Source organism: Simochromis diagramma, unplaced genomic scaffold (genome assembly GCF_900408965.1).
Source record: "Simochromis diagramma unplaced genomic scaffold, fSimDia1.1 OVJJ01000483.1, whole genome shotgun sequence".
Classification (NCBI taxonomy): Eukaryota; Metazoa; Chordata; class Actinopteri; order Cichliformes; family Cichlidae; genus Simochromis; species Simochromis diagramma.
This window is the reverse complement of record NW_024386835.1, coordinates 7,424,989-7,438,550: the sequence shown is the minus strand read 5'-3', so window position 1 is coordinate 7,438,550 and position 13,562 is coordinate 7,424,989. Positions and strand designations below refer to the sequence as shown.

Here is a 13,562-nt window from a genome sequence, read left to right as displayed (position 1 = left end):
ATCATAAACAGTAACTCATTATTGCATCATACAAATCAACAATACCCAGCATTTGTTTTGTTTACATAAGCACTTCAGTATTTTTTTTAATTTTGTAGACTGTATTTCTTTTCTGTCTGGGTTTATAGTTTTCCTTTGAGCCTGCTGGGATTTACTGTCTTTTTTTCTTCCTTTTCTTTTTTAAATATTTGGCGTCGGGTCACAAGACTGCGCTGTCACTCCTTCAGAGCGATGCCTTTTTAATTCCCATCATGAATATTGATAACTGAGGAATGTTTTCTTTTATTCGAATGCTGTTGCTAACAATTTCTCTCAAAAATGGATTTGTTGTTACTTTAAAAGAAGAAATGTGCCATGCAATGCTTTTTTTAAATGAATGTCGTAGGATGGCGCTCAGACTTGAACTACAGTGTTTTTATTTCATCCAAGGTCAACATTGAGGCCATGCCCTTTTTTGATTGTAATAAAAGATAAATGATGTCTGTTAACCGCAGGGTTTTAGGTCAGTCCGCTCAGGAAATGACTGATGCCAGGATGTTTAAATTTACAAATTGAACATATTCAACTTGAGTTGATCTCTGCAGCTGTGTCACCTTCAAGTGGTACTGGCTTCCACCAAAGTCAGGGTATTCAGATATGATCCCGCAGCTGGATTTTAAAAGACTGTAATAAAAAATTAAATCTTTTTTTTTTTCTCCTTCTTTTGGAATTTTCCAGCTAGTTCGGTGTTTCTTATTGTAGCTTTTAACTGTAAACAGACCCATACTTGTGTATAATCTACATTACATTAGCACTCCTTTATTTAATTTATTTTATTAAAAGAAGGAGCACAATCAAGTGTGTCAAACTGATAGTGGCTATATCGTTTTCAAAAATAATAAATTTTGAGAAGGGGTGATCGCATCAATGTTGATTGTTTGAACACTCATGCACTCTTTGCACCAAATGTAAAGCCCTTAAAAAGTACAGAACCAAATGAGAGCTAAGGTCAAAAAGATATGGCCTTGATTTTTACAATATGGTGACTATACTGTGTTTGATCTGTTGAAGGGTTTTCAGGTCTCAAAGCCCTAGGCTGATTACTTAAAAGTAGCGGACAGCTAAGCTGACCAGTCACTCAAATCACTGTTGGCTGTGAGTGGGTCATGTTCTTGATTTCAGGTCTTTTTGTTCCAAAGCATCACAAGTGCTAACACGATTGGTTAGGTTCCATTATGTTTTTCATTTATTTACATTGACACTCACTGGGTGTTTCATCAGGTTATAGAAGAGGGGATGCTTAGCGTTACTGTCTGTTCTTAAATTACAGGGGTTTGTTGTGCACGTTTCAATCATGTGATCATGTCTCACTGCAATTTGACCACAAAACATGACACTGTGCCAAACTGTGAGACCCAATATTTTGTTGATTTTGTTATTATAAGTGAACTGATGAAGTGCCTCACGGGTAGGTTTTCAAAACGAATGAATCATCCCTGGAGTTTTCTTAACTCGCATGCATTTCCTCATGTTTCACCTGTTGACCAATGACAAATCCTTTTTGTGTGACAAATTGAGGGAGCCAGAACCAAGTGTGGGTCAGTTATTCTTTCACATTCCCTGTAGTTGTATATTTGTGGATTTCGTGCTTGTGTACATCAAACTAACATTGACACCTTTATTTTATTTTTTTTTCAAATGCATAGTATTTTAATTTCATTCCATATCAGCTGAACGTGGGATCCATGACTAGTAATCAAGTGTTGGTACCCCGAATGTAGAACTAAAACACAGAAATAGGATTTGCATCCTTTACCACCAAGGGAAACCAGTTACCCTTGTTTTATCCCTTTATTCCAGGAGTTTTCCCCCACTGGAGCGTTTTGAATGCCCTTATGAAACTCAATCCACAGTCTCCATTTCTAGAAAGGGAGACAGCAGAAAACTGTTGCCCAACTTTTCTCTTCTCATCACCTTCTCTTTGTCTCCTATTCATCTCCGCTCACTTGTTGCTTCCTTTCTATCCTTCACTTTCCCTCTTGAACCATTCCTCCCAGTGGTCAACACCCTCTCCGCTTTTGTACATAATGTAAGGTTATTTATAATTCATTCCTGTCTGCTGCCTTGCTTATTTTATTTTCTATTCCCTCCTGTAATTTTTTTTTTAAAGATGTATATTGAACTGTATCGGGACCATTTTCAAATGTATTACAGATGTGTTTCGGCCATTTTTTAATTTGGTATGATTGTCTTAAGCAAATCCTATTTTTTATTTTGCCTAAGTTTGTTTCTTGTGTTTTTTTTGTTATTCAACATTTGAATATATGTATATATAATTATATATGATAAAATTATATATAATTATATAATGCCAAATGGCCTTTCTAAGCAAGATACTGTTCAAACCTAATAAAGTGCTTGAGATTTTAACCTCTTGTCAGCATACATCCCATCTCTAAGTACAATTTGTGCGTCCACGTTTTCTCTGCTTCTTTAAAGTCACGATGATCTGACGCACATGTACAGCTCACCTCTCAATAACTAATGCTGGTGCTGTGGTGCCAAATAATTGACTATGGGTTGTGGTTACCTTAAGGATCAGGCACTCCTGCTCTTGAAAGATTTCCAGTCAATATCGAACCCTTTGCACCATTCATTCACTGGTGTTGTTGAAGTATTGAAAGGTATAAAGAATGGAAAGCAACTATTTTTGGTAGTGTTAGTACTGAGTTAACCCTTAACCCTAATATTACTCGGTGTGATGGGCACAGTATTTATTTTTATTGACACTGACAAGAAATTCCTCATTTTATATCAAGAGCTGAAAAATGCTGTGATTTAAGAGGCAGGTTTAAGTCAAAATGTTAACACAAAGTCTGCAACACCTACTGAAAGAACTGGATGTTTAGCAACAAACCTTTCACTGTCGAGCCTAATCTGCAGATATCCATTTTTAAACGGGGCTAGTTTCACTTACGCGCCAACATGAGATTCAATTCAATTTTATTTATATATATATAATCACATCAGCCACCTCATATTGCAAGAACCCTACAATAATACACACAAATATGTAAAGGCAATACCTTTAGTGAAAATGGTTTCATTTCTGCTTTGTAGGGGGAAAAAATACATTAATAATGACCAAACTTAGCCCTCTAAGTAAATTATAGTATTTGATGAATAAGGCAATGGGAAAACGAATTGGCCATTAAGGTTAAATTTTTACATCAAAATGTACTGATTTTATTAATGGTCAGCTTGGCCTGTTGTAGCATCTACCACTGACTGATTATGTCGAATGAGTTATGTTACATCTGTAGCAACATATGCAGTCACTTCCTGGGTGTGAACTGAAACATAAATACCTTTTCTCCTCTAATTGACAATAATGTCACCAGTGGATTGGTCAGGAATCCAGTGTATTCGTTCCTCTTCCTATCAGATCCCCCTGAGGTGTCAGCAGGGTCAGAGAGAAAACGTGTGGTGGTTCATTGTGGTCAATACCGGTGTAAAAAGTAGGAAATTGAAGCTTCAGTCATCATATGTCTAAGCATTCTTACTTAAAAGGCCCTGCCTGTTGAGAGCCAGTAATGAAAGCAAGCTGACCGTGTATAAGGTTTATCCTCAATGAGCACTGACTGTGACAGAATGATGATGGATCTCACTAATAATGACTTGAATGTCTTATTTAAATTGACATAGTGTAGAAGAGGATATTGGTGGTATAGATGGGTGTCAGTGCTGTTTACAGATGATAATTGGAATTGGTCGGACCGCATGTACGTCTCGTCCCCATGGATGATTCATTTGACCCCTTAGAAGAAGAGGGAGTCAAAGGGGTCAAAGATGGGCGGGGAAGAATAAGGAAGACAATGATGTGTGCTGGGGGATTGGTCTATATATTGAGGGGAAGAAAGAGGGAGCAGAGAATCTCTTCAGTAAAACACCTCGGTTGTACCGCAAGCTGATTTTAGCACTAAATCCACCAAAGGAAAAGAACATTTTGAAGTGAACCCCTGCAGGTACACTGAGGGAAACTTGGACTGATAAAGCTGTGAAATCTAAGACTAAGGTAAGGACAAATGATTACATTTCTGCCCAGTTTTAGTAGTTTATCTAAAACTATTATTCGATTCAAGATCTGATACTTTCAATATTTACTTTCAGAATGACAAAGGACAACTAGAATATTGTACTCAAAATTGAGTGCATGATAGAAGCGCTGAAAGCAGGGATGTCAAACTCATTTTTCTTTATGAGTGGGAAAAGCTGTGAAATTTGTGAAAATGCAGTAAAAAGTTCAAAAATGTATGTCTTCCTTCACATTTTCCAGAGCCATCCAGTGGGCCGCGATTGGAGTCTTTGCAGGGCCGATTCTGGCCTGCGGGTCTTACGTTTGACACCCCTGGCTTAAAGTGATGTTATGTAAAAGTTTTCCAAATGCAGTGAAAAATTTGGATGTTCGCCTGAAATGATAGCCAGCATTCATAATAATATAGCAAGTTTGCACTTAAATATTTTAGCTCAGATCTTAAAATTAACTTTATTGCAGCTAACAACACTTTTCTTTTTAGCTTTTATTGCAGGAAATTCTCAATAAAGAATGTGTTCTTCAAATATTTTTCAAACTAACTCTATGTCCGTTCTTCTAGGTGGGAATATCATGTGTGTGTCTCGACTGGCTTTGCTCTTGGGGCTGCTTCTCTGTGTGGGGGTTCAGCTGTCCTTTGCCCAGCACTGGTCCCATGGTTGGTATCCTGGAGGAAAAAGGGAGCTGGACTCCTTTGGCACATCAGAGGTTGGGATAAGTGTTTGTGTGAATAATTTAACCAATCACTGAGCAGTTTCTGTTGAGAATGAAGATACCCTTTATCCCTTAACCTCAATCTGTTTTGCTTCTTAGATTTCAGAGGAGATTAAGCTGTGTGAAGCAGGGGAATGCAGCTACCTGAGACCCCAGAGGAGGAGTATCCTGAGAAACATTCTTGTAAGTGAGAAAAGCAGAGATGAACAGTAGCATGTTTAATGGTACTTGAATCACAATGTCTTGCCATCAGTATATTTCTTATGATCATATGATCATGAGATTTTGTCTACTCTGAAATCTGACTGACATTGACTGAAAATTCTTGACTGACGTACACGTATTAGTGAAGTTGTGCTTATCCAGCCATAGTGTGCATATCTGTGTGTAGCCTGTATTGATTTCTGTGTATTAGTCTAATGCCATACTAAATTCTTTCCACAGCTGGATGCCTTAGCCAGAGAGCTTCAGAAGAGAAAGTGACATCTTTCCAGAGACTTCTTTTCTATAGTAACCCACTTCCTTTGTATTTCTGCCTTGACGTGATTTTGTGATCATCTGGCCTTGCTGTTTGTAATGTTTGTCAGTAAATTTGTCTTGTTTTTTTCGATGTGAAAATGATGTCCCAGAATAAAATATCTATTTTGATATTAACTTGTTTTTTTTTCTTCATTTTTGGTGCAGCTAATGATATGAATATAAGGCATAGAGAGAAAACACTGACTTCTTAGATGATAAAAAAGTAGCAAATACATAAATATGAATCAGTTCCATTTACATACTAAGGATCCGGGTCCTGCTGTGCACGCGCAGAGTCGTGATTTTAGATATTTCGATAGAAGAAGTAAATCATTTGAACATAACAGAGAGATTTTCCCATTGCCGTTTCTGATTATTCGTTAAAGGATTTTCATGAAAACAAGTCTTTAAAATACACAAGACGAAAAAATACGGAGGATGTAAGTTATTAAAACTAGCTTTCCTGTACCAGGACTACAATACTACTGCGCATGCACGCTCAGGTAGGGAAAAAAAGATGGACGACACAAGTGGCTGTACTTCGCTAACTGCGGAGTCAGACTCTCAAAATAACATTGCCAGTATCTCTAACGCGACTTCTGTCACAGATGCTGACAAAGTAATAAACAATAAAATAGATAGTACCCAGGTTGAAGGTGAGTTGTCTTCAGAATGTGAAAATTCAGCCGTATGGCACCCTACCTGCTGCGCCTTTGTTAGCTTTTCTGCTATGTGGCTAGCCAGCTCATTATTCTAGTGAGCTCGTTAGCTGCTTAGCTAAATTTGCTAACGTCGGCTGCCTAACGTTAATCTGCTTTAACGTGAGGGGCTTTCAGAATTTTATAGCGGTCTCTACGAGGAGGATAGTAGAAACTATCGCCCCGAAAATCTCCCTCTTACCCTTGGCCCAGCTTGATGATTAAACCATGAACAGTTAGGGTACTTTTCCTTATGTTGTTTGTCTCAGAGCTAGTACCAGCAAGTTCGACCCCCACACGAAACAAAACAGTCCCTTTAAATGATTCCATATACCGGTAGTTAATGCTAACCGATTCGTCGACTAACCGGTTTTAGCAGCAGAAGCCATAAACTGTTAAGTGGATGACATAATTTATTTCATCCTACATGGGAAAGCTAGTCTAATTGTAAACTTAGTCTGAAATGTCGCCATTAAAAAAAAAAAAACAATATTAAGGACTGCAAACCTTAGCACCTGAAGCATCATTGAGGCTAAAACTTAAAGTTGGCATCCACCTTTTTTGTGCCGGTTAAACTCATTAGTAAACTAAAACAGTGTTCTCAAGGTGAAAGGATAATAAATGGAAATGGAAAGTCATTTGGTAAGTACAATATTTGAAATATATCAGTGCACATAAATTCTTCAGGAGCATCAGAGTGAGTACATATAGAGTACTTGTTTCAGTCTTTTATTTCTTGCATTTAAACACCTTTTAGTGTTTAATTGTCCTGAGGTCCTTTATATGTGCTTCACAGCACTTCATGTAGGATGCCAGTGTTGATACTCAGCACTTTAAAAGTAAACCCTCATCACCTTTGATTGCCTTATTTTCTTTTTCATAGTAATTTTCAGTATTTATAAGTATATCAGACTGTCCCGTAATTTCAATTAGGAAAATTTTTCATGATAAGCACCTCTGCAAGAGCATGTGTTTACATTTGAGACGAACGCAGATATTTTAAATAAGTTATTTTTTTAATTAAAAAAAAACTACTGAAGTAAAGTAGTTAACAATTTTAGTTCTAACAGAAATTCAGTCTCCACCAGTCATCATGTCCTATGATTAGTTCAGTACAGCCTACAACATCAATAATCTTGCCTAAACATTGTTATTTACTGGTATCAGCACTGTATTCATTGATTTCACTTTAATAAATTTCATATTTCTGTGTTGCAAAATGTCCTTCAAAGTTTTGAAAATATGAGCAATACAAGACTGGCTGAACAGTTAGGTTGGTGAAATAACACAGAAACATCATGCTCATTCAGTGTGGTTTAATGTTGTTTCTGGGCCACACTTTATCAAAATATCTGAGCAGATAAGTTATTTCTTTGCTTGTAAAACTTAATATTTAATCCACCTGTGTGAGTGTCATCACTAAACTGTACTTTTTAAAAGTAAATCACTAAACAGGTATTGCAACAAAGGGGTAATTTGTCATCTATTTTTTATTTATTTAGGAATTAGTTTAACTTTTTGGTTTTATGTGTGAGCATTTAAGTTGTCACATATTTTTTTTTCTTTTTTTTACGTCTACTTTTAGTTAATTGGCACTGAATGCACCACTAGTGAATCAGCTATTGCATCTCAACCAGAATCTGCAGAATGGAAGAAATCAAGTCACAATTTGTTATGGGCTAGCAATATAATATGCAGTATGTGTCAACATGTGTGTTGCATGCTACTTTAGGAAGTGTGTGTTGAGCGGAAATAGTTTTAGAAGATTAAAAAAATAAAAGTATATCTTACTTTTCCCTCATAAATGATAAATAAACTTTTCCATAAGGGGAACGTTTTAATAGAAATATGTATTTAAGCTGTTATATTCACAACTCCCCAGTTGTGTAGACCTTTGTAGAATTAGCAGGTCATGTTAAAATCATTGTAAATGTTGAATGAGATTTGCCACACTAAGGCAAAGCATATTGTATAAATTAACAAATTACAAAACAAATTAGTTTGTTTTGAAAAAGGACCATTAGATAGGTTAATATATGATCCAATAAAGGTTGTGTGAAAGTTAAATGTTCTTAAAGATTCAGCCTTTTTTTTCTGTGTACTGAGAAAATGGAAGTTGTATTGGACAAACTTTTCTCTTATGTGAATTTAATAATTTAATAGTGTTTCGTTTGTGCTTCATGTTTAAATAAGTTTTCATGTATTCTGCCGCACAGGAAACAAAGCTGAAGAGGCGCTACTGAAGTGTCTCCTTACAGACAGTTACTGCCATGTGTGTGAGGCTGTGCTGCTGTTTAAGTCACAGCGGCTGTCTCACTATGAGGTGTGTTTTATCCTCCAGGCACAAATCATAGCACCGTAGTACAACTTTAATTAGACCTGCCATAAGTAAAATATTTTCTAATAATGTCTCACATGTTGTCCAACTGCAGGGAAAGAAACACGCTCAGAAACTCAAGCTGTACCTGCAGACCAAAAAAGCAGAAAAGTCAACAGGCACCCAGGTTAGTGGCCAAGTTTTCTTTTTCTGTCAGATGGAGTCTCTTGTCTGTAATCATGAGAACTGAGTGAGGACAAACTAATGTAAGCATCCAATAGTGAAGAATATCAGAGCTACAGTATTAGTGCTTTAATAATATCCCTCTCAAAAGAATATGAGGGGTATATGAAAGCAATCTTGTATTCATAAAATAAGTAGTTAATAGTTTTTGTTTGTTTTTTTCAGCAGACGATGAGTAATGATAAAGATCATTTCTGTGAGCTTTGCAACATGGTATTTAGCTCACCTGTGGTGGCAAGATCACACTATGAAGGCAAAGTCCATACAAAAAATCTTCGTAAACAAAGTCTTCACCTATCAGGCAAGTTTGAGCTCTGTGATGCAAAAAGCATTTTCTTGATGTAGATTTTGATATTTACACACAGTGAGGAAGATATGTTGACATTATGATTTCACTGTAATTTTATAGAGAAGTCTACAGAAGTGCATGCTTCATCAGGTCTCCAACAGGATCCTGATAAGTCTCAGCAAAAACCATCCTCAGAGGGTGTTGTGGAGCATGATTTGGATCCAGCAGTCACCAGTGCTACATGTAGCACAGAGGTTGATTTGAAGGATCCCAACAAGTACTGTGCCCTGTGTACTGCCTCCTTCACGAATCCCCATGTAGCCTTGCAGCACTACAGTGGACGCAAACACCAGAGGAATCAGGCCAGACAGGAGCTGCTCAAACAGCTAGGACACAATGTAGAACAAGGTAACTTTTTGCCTTTGAGCAAACAGGATAATACAAAGAGCGTTAAATCCTTCAGGAATTTAATAAAAATCACCACAGCAGCCTGAAACCAGGACAGAAACATTAACAAGAAAGGGAAAAAGAAACAGGAAGTTCTGAAGGGAAAAGTGAAAAATCTAGTTGAAACATCTACATCAGCAGTGAAGATTTCATCCCAGCACAGGTGGGTGAATAGGAGATAATCAAATAGAAGTTGGCTTTGTAGCATTATTACAGTAAGTATGGATGTGATTCAGATAGTCTGATTAGCTATAATTCTGTGGTTTTGTTATTATTTATTATTATAACAATAATATGACTTTAATCTGATAAATCTGACTTGAGGGGATTGAATCAGGTGAGCCAGAATGTCAGAAAGTTTAATAAAGCAGTTTCCTGTTTTTTATTTTCAGCTTTAGGCGCTACAGCATCTCTTTGTGGAGATGGCATGAATGATTTAGAGAAAACCAGAATTTGTAAAACAGTAGAAAAATGACTTTACTAAATCTTTATTGGCCCGTTGAAAGTTGTTGGATTTTTAAAAAAAAATCTCTCTTCTTTCTAATCTTTTTCTCCAGGCAGTTCCTTGATGTGTCAGATGTGTAGTATGCAATTTAACTCTGTGGAGATGTACCAGGACCACATGCAGGGAAACAAACACCAGATAAAGTACGTTTAAGAAGACAATGTCAACTTTCACTGTGTCACTGTTTTCTTAAAGTGTAATATTTACTACATTGCACTTCAGCTTACCTTTGGCAAGAAGTAATTATTTGTGATGACACTAAATAATATGAAAATAATACTGTTATAAATATACAAAGGAGTCGCAACCTGTAACAACCTGGCACAAATCAAGTGTTAGCTTAATTTAGATACCAAGTTGGTTTACAGGGAGTTTGTAATTGTGGAGAAATAATGAATTCATTTTGGGCATGTCATTTTCAAGCAGGAACCTCAGAATGCCTCTGTGGTTTACTAAGGCTATAATTTGTAGGTTTTTCATCACCATTTATCTGATTGAATAGCAGCCTAATTCAAGTTTATGTGTTCTTGCTCAGGGAGAAGAAGGTCATCGATCTATGCAAATCCCAGCAAAAACTGTACAGCACATTTGCAGATGAACTGGCTGATTACATTCAGGTTCAGAAGGCTCGTGGAATCACTCCTAAGACTAATCAGGTCCTCCCTCAGGATACCATGCAAAAGGAAGATGAAGATGAAGAACGGGAAGTATTAAATAGGAAGAATATGGTGGAACTAAATAAACCTGTGTCCAACCTCCTTCCTACCTCCATTTCTCCTCATCAGTCCCATTCTGGTCATTACTCTCCACTTCAAATGGGGTGTTCATCGTTTCAGGGCCCACCCTTGCCGTCACGTGCCTCAAATTACAACTATCCTCCTCCAGTTCTTCGTAACTCAGGTCCTCCACCGCTCACTAGTTGGCCCATGAGAAGAAGGCAGAGAAGGTCAAGCTCTTCCTCCTGTACTACCTCATTATCTTACTCCTCCTCCTCCTCGTATTCCTCCTCCAGCAGTAGTGAAAGTGATAGTGATCATAGTGAATATAGGCACAGAGAAAAGAGGCAGATTAAAACATCCCATAGGGAGAGAGTGAGGAGAGGAAGGGATGAGGAGAGGAGGAGGAAACGCCGGAGGAGGGAAAGAGATAATGACTCAGAGGAGAGAAGAAGAGAGCAATCTGTTGAGTCGGAGGAGGAGAGGAGCAGGAAAAAGTCAAAAATTCATGGCAAGTGGAGACGAAAAGAAAGAAAATCCCTTAAGGAAAACTTTAAAGTGGAAAGAGGAGATCAAGTTATGGACAAATTAAAGCCAGAAGTCATGATGAAGAATAGCAAAGAGACTGAACTGCATATTCAGACTGAAATTAATGTTAAGCAAAGGGAGGGTGAAGAGGATGAGTCCATTAAACCTAAATACAGAAAAGAGAAGAAGAAGGCAAAAGAGAAAGCAGACACTAGGACAGAGGAGGAAAAGCTGTGGGACGACTCGATTCTGGGGTGTTAAACTCTGCTGGAGCAGCTGAAGTGAACAGTATTCTGGACTACTTTTGGCAAACATTTATTATAAGCATGACATTGAAAATAATAATAAGCTATATTAAAATGATTTAAAAAAAAATCCTGTCAGCAGGTAGCAAAGGCCTTTTTCTATATCTGCTCTAATAACCGAAAAGTGTTTTCTTATACAAGTTTGCTAGCTGGCTAGCCATGTAGAGTCAATTTGTATGTGTATAAGAAATGAATGTATTTCGTTTGTATCTGGAGGAGATTCAGCATTAATTTTATACTATGACACTTTATAATAAGTTTGGTTTGTGTGTACAGTGAGTTGATGGCTGTAATGTTTAGCACTGTTTGTTTATGAAGTACTCTTAACTCATCACTAAGGTAAATTTGATTATGGATGCGTGCATCTGGCATGGACTTGATAGATTGTCATCCCTTTAGCAGTCTCTGGTTGGCGCTGTTGAGCTTCATCCATTTCATCAGTACTGAAAATAAAAGCTCATAGATGTCAGAAGCTTATTCATTTCATTACTTCAGAAGCTCTCTGTGTGTTCTCACTCTCAGGCACAAAGGTTGAAATAAAGCCACTGACAACGTGCTGTACAGAAGTTCAGTGTAAGACGTATTATGAAATGATAAAAATACAACAAATACTGCCTGGCACATGCGTTGCACCACAGCAGATTTAACACTTCATCAGTCTGCAGTGCACTGTGTGCATGTCTATGTTTTATGATTGTATTTATACAACCAGAAAACACATTTGCGGTCATACAGGTGCAGACGTTCAAATGAGGACATCTCTTTACATAACCTCAGAATTCAGGTTGAAGAGCAATGTGCAAACTGAACAAAGTTAGTAGTTAAAGGAAACTCCAAAGGGAAACAGTATCACCTACTGTTAAACTATGAGCTATAAAGTGGGCCACTTACACTCCTAACCCCTACTGTCATTTTTATTTACATGTATCTACACAAATGTTCTTTTAAGTAAATCTTAAGGTATCTGAAATGAGTTATCAAAATACTTTGATTGGCCGAGCCACTGTTCCTCTGATGCTCTTGGTACATCACATCTACTCAAGAAAAACAACTTTGTGTTTTTATCTTTTCGATTGCTTGTGGGCTGTATTGTTAAATGTTCATTGAGAGCTATATGTATGAACCTAGATATGAAAGTAGTTGGTAGTGGTCAAACGAGGAGCGAGTGTGAATTTATCTGAAAAGTTTATAAAGAAAAACTTTTAAATCAACATGCGTGAAATAACTTCCCATTGTGTTTTGAATGTCAGTCGTTATTAAGTTAGATGTTGATTGGATTGCTGGCGCAAAGAAAAAATATGGATCATAGAAGTGACACAAAAGTTGAAATGGTTTAGTGCAGAAGTCCTGCAGATGCTGTAAATAAGCTTCTGAACTATGGTCTTCACATTAATTATCTTTAAAGCTCTGGTAATGAGAATGACACTGCTACATCTCTGTATTTTTTATGGATGACTTCTCAGAGAATACTAAAGTAAAAAATAAAGAAAGAAATAGCAGAGCAGGCAAGTAAAACCAGAGCTTGGCAGCATTTGACGTAAAGCATTGAAGTGGAGAGACCAACAAAGGCTTTATAGCTCAGCGATGTGTGAAGAGCGCACATCTGAAGACCCCTGAGATCTGTTTTCAAAGAATCTTGTTCCTCGCCTGAGTGTACAACCCCCGTAGAACTTTAGGGTTCCCACATCCTCTCACTTTAAGATCCCCACCAGACCGTTCTGTACCCTTACCCTTTACGAACGCACAAAAGATCCACAAACACCACATGATTTAAAGGATCATCACTGTTATCGAGCAAGTGTGAAAAGGACGTCTGTGAAAAAGAGATTTCAAAAGTCCTCTCTTTGTCAGAATGGCAACTTTAAAAATTACACATCAAACATTGCAGAGATACTGTCTTGATGTAGGGAAAAGTGCTTCAAATCAGGTTTTATCTCTGAATGTCAGTGAAACTCATAGTCTTCAACGTGAGGCATAGATTTGAGTTTGTTGAGTAGATGTTGATGTATCTTGTCACAAAATGCAAAAAATAAAACAATTCATTGTGAAAAGCCAAACATACAATGGCTCCACATTTGGAAATGCATAGGTGTCCTGTGTGTGATGTATGTGTACATATATAAAGTTTAAATACTATATCTGTAATGATTTTCTGTAATTTTAAATATAAAATCAATCAGTGGTTGTTGTTTTTTTAAGCAATCGTGAA

At 37.1% G+C, this 13,562-nt stretch overlaps 2 protein-coding genes across 5 annotated transcripts; both read left to right on the top strand.

The window, feature by feature from the left end:
* The first annotated feature begins 836 nt into the window (after positions 1–836).
* gnrh2 (gonadotropin-releasing hormone 2) lies at positions 837–5,409 on the top strand. 2 transcript variants are annotated; one of them, XM_040029171.1, is made up of 4 exons: positions 837–4,054; positions 4,635–4,780; positions 4,886–4,969; positions 5,231–5,409. In XM_040029171.1, exons 2-4 carry the CDS (start codon positions 4,646–4,648, stop codon positions 5,267–5,269), a joined length of 258 nt encoding a protein of 85 aa, XP_039885105.1. In that variant the 5' UTR covers positions 837–4,054; positions 4,635–4,645; the 3' UTR covers positions 5,270–5,409. The 2 variants fall into 2 exon arrangements, with proteins under 2 accessions (XP_039885105.1, XP_039885104.1); XM_040029170.1 differs by having other exon boundaries at positions 837–4,780.
* Positions 5,410–5,583: 174 nt separating this feature from the next.
* zmat1 (zinc finger matrin-type 1) lies at positions 5,584–11,822 on the top strand. Of its 3 annotated transcripts, none has more exons than XM_040029167.1 (7): positions 5,584–5,808; positions 8,220–8,326; positions 8,436–8,507; positions 8,729–8,864; positions 8,973–9,260; positions 9,857–9,947; positions 10,340–11,822. In XM_040029167.1, the coding sequence occupies exons 4-7, from the start codon at positions 8,735–8,737 to the stop codon at positions 11,307–11,309; spliced, it is 1,479 nt and encodes a 492-aa protein (XP_039885101.1). In that variant the 5' UTR covers positions 5,584–5,808; positions 8,220–8,326; positions 8,436–8,507; positions 8,729–8,734; the 3' UTR covers positions 11,310–11,822. The 3 variants fall into 3 exon arrangements, with proteins under 3 accessions (XP_039885101.1, XP_039885100.1, XP_039885099.1); XM_040029166.1 differs by lacking the exon at positions 5,584–5,808 and adding an exon at positions 5,815–5,961 and having other exon boundaries at positions 8,732–8,864; XM_040029165.1 differs by lacking the exon at positions 5,584–5,808 and adding an exon at positions 5,815–5,961.
* Positions 11,823–13,562: the final 1,740 nt, after the last annotated feature.